The sequence below is a fragment of the Halyomorpha halys genome, unplaced genomic scaffold (genome assembly GCF_000696795.3).
Source record: "Halyomorpha halys isolate HHAL.00 unplaced genomic scaffold, Hhal_1.1 Scaffold614.1, whole genome shotgun sequence".
NCBI classification, from domain to species: domain Eukaryota; kingdom Metazoa; phylum Arthropoda; class Insecta; order Hemiptera; family Pentatomidae; genus Halyomorpha; species Halyomorpha halys.
In genome coordinates, this window is record NW_027111364.1 from 265,511 (window position 1) to 273,796 (window position 8,286).

Sequence of the window (8,286 nt, forward strand, 5' to 3'; positions counted from 1 at the left end):
CGAGGAAAGTGCCTTGAAAGAAAAAATTAGTCTTCTAGAAAAACAAACAAATAACTTGGCAGAGCATTGTGATTACCTGAAGTGCAGACTAAAAATGTGTGATCCAAGTTTTAAACAAGGTAGTTTCTATTTTGTCATATCAAATTCTTCCTTCTGTAGACACATACTAAAATTTATACTAATTAAATGAACAATAAATAAAAGAATATTTCTTATTTTTAAGAACCTTCAAAAGAACCGGAAACAGATACAGAAAGCAGCTTACATTCTTAGGAAGAAGATGATTTGAATGAAGAATCTAAATAGATTATAATTTTTTAAAACGAAAGATTGCTTTAAAAAATGAATAAAATTATGTCCAGATTTATATACGTTATACTTTTTTTTATGCTTTGAATATACCTATTTGTACACTTCACTTCTTTATGTTAAATATTATGTAGCGACCATGCTACTCTCTATAGGTTACCGCTCAAGCTGCCAATAGATACTGACGCGACGCTACCTAGCTACCACAACGAGAACTACTACAGTCGTCGAGCAAAAATCATTTATATTAATACGATATATGGCTATAATGTGGTTCAATTTTATCAGTAGAAAGATCGAGAAGACCGCATGAAAGTAAATATGACCTCAGAGGCAATAAAAGACGCAATTTTACCCACTGATGTAAGTGGGATCTAAATAACTGAAGATAAAATAATTTTATAAAAGTATCCCAGCAATAATTTAACAAGAAATAAGGAACAGTATTAACTTTATTCAGTTTTTTCAAGAGATAATTTCCCCAGGGACATAAAACCCACTACCGTAACTGTTACCGTTTCACGGGTAGCAGAACGACCGGACTCCTAGAGATATCTCCAATAACAGTCTCCAGTTACTAGCCTCTGGAGAACTTAAAGCTAAGTTCGAAGAATGAATGTCTAGGTGTAAATAAGACCCGTTTAAAGTTATTTACATTAGAAAAATATGTAAGTATCGGAGTTATAAAAATTGTATACTTACAATAAAGCAATATTAGTAGTTAATATTTTGATATAAATTGAAAAACATTTAAGTACCTTAATATTTATTTGTTAAAATACCTTTCGAATTGGAAATATAACCTAAACATTCGAAAAAAATAAATAAAAGGAAACCTTCCCTATATTGTTTATCAAAACTGCACTATCAAAATGTTAGATCCTAAAAATTATCATGGATTTGTGCGCAATGTTTTGTTGTGGTAGAGGGAGAGGGAGTGGACGGGGTAAAAATAGTATACCTTATCAATTATTCATTTATATCTAAAAAACTATGTAGTTTAAAGAAAGATTTATTCTTGGGAAAATTAAAGTATATTAAATTTTCTAACAAAATTACTAGATAACTTTTTTTCTGAACCAGGCTGTTTCTGAGATGTATTATTAATAGGTATATTTCTTGTAAATACTTTGATTGTACAAATTAATAACCAAGTTATATGTAATATTCTTAAATGTATTATTAGGATCTTCTGATCCACTAAAAGCAAACGTCATACACATTGTAGCTCTCTAATAGCTTTTAATAGCCCAAAGAGTTGACTAGGCAGAAATTGGAAGATCTTAGTGCGAATTTTCCCGGTAATTCACATCCTTACGAGGCTTAATGATATACATAGTGAATCAGTACATTTTAGAGCTATTTTCGGATGGGTATATTGACTTTTTTTTTACTATGCCTTCTCTGGGTCTATACTACATGCCTTACATTTACATTACTACATGGGATTACCTTTTATTTCCCTCAAAAGAGCCTACGGTTCGTTCCCGTAGGACTTGCTGCCCTTTCCCGACTGCAGCTCGTTCTATGTAGAGCGAAGTTTCTTCCTGCAAGGACCTACAGCTCGGTCCAGTAGGACTTGCTGCCCCTTCACGACTACAGGCTCGTTACCTGTAGAGCGAAATTTCTATCCTTCGAGGAGGCTAGTTCCCTTAAGACTCATCCTGTCCATTCATCTCCTAACCAGGAACCTAACCTTTATGAGCACGCATTGTCGAGGCCTTCTGGTATAGAGTATCCTCACAACTTCAATTGAAGTCAGAACCATCTAATCTAAACACCACCACCCCGACAAGTACAAGCTAAAAAAGATTATTTCTTGGAAGTGGAACCTGAGTTCCTTATGGAGTTACCACTTAACATTGTGCTCCATTGCCTACTCTGCTTTAATGTAACATTCTGCTGACTTTATATTGTGCTATTTATCTATTTTAAAAATCAGAGAACAATTTTTACTGTTACAGGTTTTTTTTAATTACTTTATGGTACCGTTTTTCGTTTTATTCACTTTCCTTATTCCTTTGTCAATTCATTTCACTTTACAGTGGTTTAGTTACTTTTCACACCAAATTAAATCTGCAATGCCACATAAAACTGCGACATTAATTTACATCAGACACTGAAATAGCAATTTCAGATTAGTTTGATTATTCAAATTATGAAATAACATAACAAAAATAACATTGATGGTACCGGAAAGTGGTAGTTTCATCCCATCGCGCTTATCCTTTCGCCTATCAATTTATGGAGTAGGCAGTAGTCTATCGAATTAGGTAGGCCGTGGCAAACGCAAACTGCCAACGCAGATCGATTCATGTTCATCGGGCACGCTGGAAACCATCTGTGGCCATCGTACATTTCAGTCAATGATGTGGTTGAATTGCCTAAAAATATTTAAAATTAATAAAAAAAAAAAAAATGAAGTAAAAAAAAAAACAACTCTCGAATTGGTAACCTCTATTTTAAAGATATAGCTCAGGGGTGGCCAACGTTTCTGTATATAAGATATACTTTATTTTAAAAGAGTGTCGAGATCGACTTGTCATAAGCATAGTCTAAGGAGGAAAAAGGGGTGTGAAATGCATACTGTGATAATATCCACTTTGATGACTTCAATACCAAGTGCATTCCAACGAGGGATGGGTATAAGTAACATATATGTTCAAAACTATCTTTTATTTTTTAAATCATTTATTAAGTTTTCGAGATATAGGCCCATGAAGAAAATAAATTTCCAGACCCAACTTTTGATAGCAGTATATGGGTTTCAAAAAATTCGATTTTTCGACACTTTTTAAGATAGATTTATACTAACCCAAAATGCATTTTAGTTTTTTTAACATCTGCAATGTATTGGTTGTTCGTATATATGAAAAAAACTGCACAGTATGGCTGATAATTTGATTTCAATATTTCTTTTCCTGGGCCAGGAAAATGTATTATGAAAGAATAATATGACTTATTTTTTGCAAATCTATCAATAGCTCACTGAGTACAAATTGTACTAAAATACAGATATACAGCTTATCTACTTACATAAAAAACAACAATAATAACTATTTAAAGGGCCAAAACACTCACATACAGAGGAATTAAAACAACATGGATAATTAAGAACTTTGGATCCATAAGAAATGTGTCTGAATCTATTGCTAGAAAGTCATGTCTTCTAAAATCGCTTTAAAGTCCATGATACCACGAAATTGAACCCCAGGCATTGCCAGTGATCGACGTTCAACCCAAATTTGCCTCGCGATTGACTTGTTGGTTACCCCTAGTATACTAGACAAGTTACGAAAGACACATTATGTGCGTATATACCAGTTTGAGGGAAAAAGACATGGGCCCATCCACAACATATACCTATATTAAAATATATGTTAATGATGACAAATGTTTTTAATTATATTCAGTGTAACCCCAGTAATCCAAATAATAGCTACAGCGGGATGTTCAGATTACACCAAGTGTTAGGAAAAATGTGTAAAAAAATTGAACAATATGAGTGTACAAAACTATTTTTATTTATTTAATTTGTTTTACGTATTTCATTGGAAATTTAACAGTTTAAAGTTTTAAAAAAATTTTAAAATTGTTTTCTGTTACATTCCCAGTAATGCTAAGTGATGATTTAATTTGTTAAAACTATATAAGATCGTTCATTTACAAATGAAAAAAACACAATATGTAAAACATTTCATTCTGTAACACTAATTTAATCACTAGTTGAATTTAGTCACTTCAAACTCATTTTTTAAATCATGTTTTAAATATATCCATACAAAGAATATATAGGTATATATATAATATTGTATTAGAGATAGACTTCAAGACTATAAACTTCTTTTGCTATAAAACAATTGTTTTATTAATTAATGACAAATTCAAATTAAATAATAAGTTATATCTTTAACTATACATACCTATAAAACAAAATCAGTTTTTATAATCTTTAGTTCTCTGAAACACTCGTAGAATCATAAATGACATATAACAGTCTCAGAGGTTATTTTCTTTAAAATCATGTGTTAACCTCACTTAATTGTTATTTAGAGGTGGGGATAGGTTAGAGCCTGAAGGTAAGCATCTTTACATATATAGATATATATATTCTTTGTATGGATATATTTAAAACATGATTTAAAAAATGAGTTTGAAGTGACTAAATTCAAAATAGTGACTAAATTAGTGTTACAGAATGAAATGTTTTACACAACAGATATTTTTTATTCCAACAAAATATATTATGAACGCTTCCATAGGAGTTAGATACCCGATATCGAAACTGTAAAACTTTCCACTTTCAATTTTCACGATGATTACAATAAAATATCTATAAATCGGGAAGTTAAACACTTGCTTTACATACGTGCACTTTTATTTGAAAACAAAAACGTTTTCCTGAGCCTGCTGAGTTTTCTCAAAAAATAACTTTTTTTTACGCCAGTTCAGATTACCGAAATCACACTGTATTTTTATGTTGTTAGTATTAGTGGTAATACGGAATAAATCATTTTAATTGGATTATATTTAAAATATTTTATTTATCAAGGAAAAAATGAATAAATAATATCATTATTATTAATTTACCATTAAACCCTCCAATTACATATATCTGGTCTTCAATAACACAGCAACTGAAGTTGCTCCTTGGAGAGCACATCGGTGGAACATCTTGTAACCACTCACCAGAAGTCGCTCTCGTGACATTGAGTCTTTCACCTGAAGAATAAATCAGGTTTACAGCCCATTATATTGACTATATGACAATATTATATTATATTGATTATATGACTACCTATATTAATAGTTAGGTTCCTAAAAATTTGAAAGCTGTTCTGACAAGAGGAGAGCACGGTGCAGGGGTTATCGATTTAAACTAAATATTTTTTGTATTGGAAGAAGATAGTTGACCATATGAAGTAGATTCTGGGAAGATAGTCCGGGTGGTGGTAAATAAAGGTATCAAAATAGTAAAAGAAAACTATTTATTGTTAACCAATATTTCGCCCCACTTCGCAGGGCTGTCTTGCTCACCATGAGTTCCTTGTTTCAATCTGACAGCTCAGACGAAGTCCTGCAAAATGGGGCGAAACGTTGGTTAACAATAAATAGTTTTCTTTTACTATGTTGATACCTTTATTGAATTTGGAGATTATAAATCCAAAAATATTGAACGTTTTCTGACGATCGCTCCAATGGACCCTAAGCCTAAGCGCCGAAAAATGATATAATTTTATATTTTAGAACCCTGCAATTACTTTGAAGTAAACCAAAACTTCTAAGAAATACTGATAGAGCTATTACAGTCCGACCTAGCACAACCTAGCGGCTAAGACGTGAACCAGAACTGAAGACCAATCGTTTCATATTAATTGGTGTTAATATTTTTTAAATAATTCTAATAAATCATGTAATATATTCCAAAATTCATAAATGTATAGTTTGTATAAGTAAATTTTGAAAAATCGCTTACCCCCTCGCCGTGTCTTGTAAGTGAATTTTTCCTAATAAGTAGCTTTGATTAGAGTTATTATTTTATATATTATAATCAATATGCAGAGGAATACTTTTGAATTGTAATGAAGTTAGTTATGAATATAGAGCATGATAATATAGTTTACTTGTTGCAAGACGCTGGTATCCACTGAATCCACCAACAGCGTACACATATCCTCTAAAGAAGCACAGCGAAAGACCACTGCGTGGGGTTCTCAAGTTCGCTATCAACATCCATTGTTTCGTCGTCAAATCGTACATTTCTACTGATGTCAGAACATCTTGGCCATTAAAACCTCCAGCAACATATATCTAAAATGAATTTACTATTAATTTTCAAAGATACAATGTTTGTATGATCGACTGATCTAACCTCCATAGTTACCTTGTTTTCCACGGCAACAGCTCCTGCATCCGACCTCTGCTTGATCATCGGCTGAATCATATCCCACTGATTCAAAATTACGTTGTATTTTTCTACTGAACTCATTCTAGACCTTCCGTTATAACCGCCGATGGCGTATATTTCACCTTCTGTAAATATAGAGATAAAGTTTGTTTTATTATCTGACGACGGTGAAGCCAAAAGGAGAGTAATGTGTATAGATGTGTCTAATTCATAATAATTTTTATGCTGGAGCTTGCCACTTGCCGCAAATCCATTACTTGGTGGACAAAGGAAAGCAACAAAATAAATGTAGGCCAACGTAAATATCAGCAAAGTAGTTTGAATACGATAAAAATTCAAAGAATCTACAAGTACTACATAACCCAGGGACGTGACGACCTTACGGGTTGGGGTGTAGGTTCCAGTACGCTTAGTTTGAAGCGTTGGGGGTTCGATTTCCACCTGGGGCAGTCAATATTAATTTTTTGGCGGTTCCAAAAAATGAATTATGGGCACTCCAACATTGAATAGCACGCGGCGGTAACTCTGGTGGCCGCCGGGGATTGATAAAAAAGACCAGGGCCATGTTTCATAATGAAAACTAATAGTATTCAAAATACAAGTATAGAAATAACGTGTTAATCACACTAATATTTTACATAATAGGAATATACTACTATTTTTTTTTTCTAAAAATATACTACACATATTTTTTTTCATAATAGGGATGACTATTAGTGATATTACAGAACTTAAAAAGTACTAAAGTACAAGTTACTATTGTACAAGTCAGTGTAATTGTATTAGGTTAAATCGACAAGACTAATAGTATTAGTTTATACTTTATTATGAAACGGGGCCCAGGAAGCAGCTTTGCCGAACTAGTTCCCCCCACTAACCTACTAACCTAATACAACAAAAAAAACTGTCAAGAGCTCAGCTGGTTTATTGTGTAACGTCATTCTCCATTTAACGGACCTAATAGACTCTCAACCATGTTCTATTTTATATCGTTTTAAAATGGTAAAAGAAGGAAATATTTCTCCATTTAACATGAGTTTTTCTATTTAAAACCTTTTTAACATGTTAAACTAAAGATCATGAGTACCCTTTATATGAACAGGACGATGCAGCCAGTCTTTTATTATATTAAGCCCAGAAGTTCAGTTTCTTTTTTTTATTTATTAATTTACATTTTACTTCCAACTGGTTTATATTTTTTTTTGTTAATTATAAGTTTATTTTTTATTTATTTGTTTAACCATTAGGTACTCGTACTTTAAATTTATATTTAAAAATTTATTACGTAAATCATAGATGTATAGAAGCTTGGACTTCGTTCGGCACCTATACAACAACATAACGAGCTGCCATGGAATTAGAGCTTGAAAACAGACTGATACGGCAGTCCGGAGTCTGCAGTGAGTATTAGCAGAGTTTGGAGCGGACTGACTTTAGTCCCGCTCTCACCCACGATTGTTTACTCTTGTTTTCGGGACTCTGAGTGGTCCTCACTCAACGTTAAATCTACTCGACAACCACACGAAGACACCTGTGAAGTTGGCCCCCCCCATCCTTGAAAAATTTCAATTTTTTTATTTAGTTCTAGTAGTAAGAGTTCTAGAGTTCTCGATTATTTATAGGAAAGTTCTGATGTTTAAAACATCAATAATACCGGTCAAATGCCCCCGCGTAAAATACGTATTTTGTGAAACTTTAACACCGTATAGTACATTAGGGATTTATTCAATAAGGATAATTTTTATAACTCTTGGGGGGGGGAGGGGGAGCCAACAGAACTCCCCAAAAACTAAAAAAAAAATTCCAAAAATTTTTGATCACGAATTTTTTACCTGAGAAATTGTAAAAATTAAAAATGCTTAGAGTTCTAGTAGTTCCTACATAAATTCAAGTCGAACTGAGAACGTTATCGATATACGTTATCGACCCCCCGGTCATCTGTGAATGACTATTTTCTTTTTCTTCTCTTTCATCGAGCCTCATATTTTTTTTTGTTTTCACTCTGGGGAAAACAATTGTTTTTCATTTACGAAAAACCCCTATCTCCAACAACATTTAAAATAATAGAT

At 32.6% G+C, this 8,286-nt stretch overlaps 1 protein-coding gene and 1 long non-coding RNA gene across 3 annotated transcripts in view; one reads left to right on the forward strand and one right to left on the reverse strand.

Moving 5' to 3' along the window:
• LOC106684773 (uncharacterized) lies at window positions 1-367 on the forward strand. The gene is made up of 2 exons (XR_001343740.3): window positions 1-119; window positions 224-367. It is a non-coding gene; the product is annotated as an uncharacterized lncRNA (long non-coding RNA).
• A 1,881-nt stretch (window positions 368-2,248) lies between these two features.
• Window positions 2,249-8,286, reverse strand: part of LOC106684767 (kelch-like protein 10) — a 16,854-nt gene continuing 10,816 nt past the window's right edge. For both annotated transcript variants that reach the window (XM_014427026.2, XM_014427027.2), the window contains exons 8-12: window positions 6,194-6,342; window positions 5,934-6,120; window positions 4,900-5,031; window positions 2,503-2,693; window positions 2,249-2,428 (exon numbers count right to left, since the gene is read on the reverse strand). In XM_014427026.2, coding sequence (XP_014282512.1) covers window positions 2,518-2,693; window positions 4,900-5,031; window positions 5,934-6,120; window positions 6,194-6,342 — 644 coding nt within the window. In that variant the 3' untranslated portion in view covers window positions 2,249-2,428; window positions 2,503-2,517. The remainder of the gene's footprint in view (window positions 2,429-2,502; window positions 2,694-4,899; window positions 5,032-5,933; window positions 6,121-6,193; window positions 6,343-8,286) is intronic.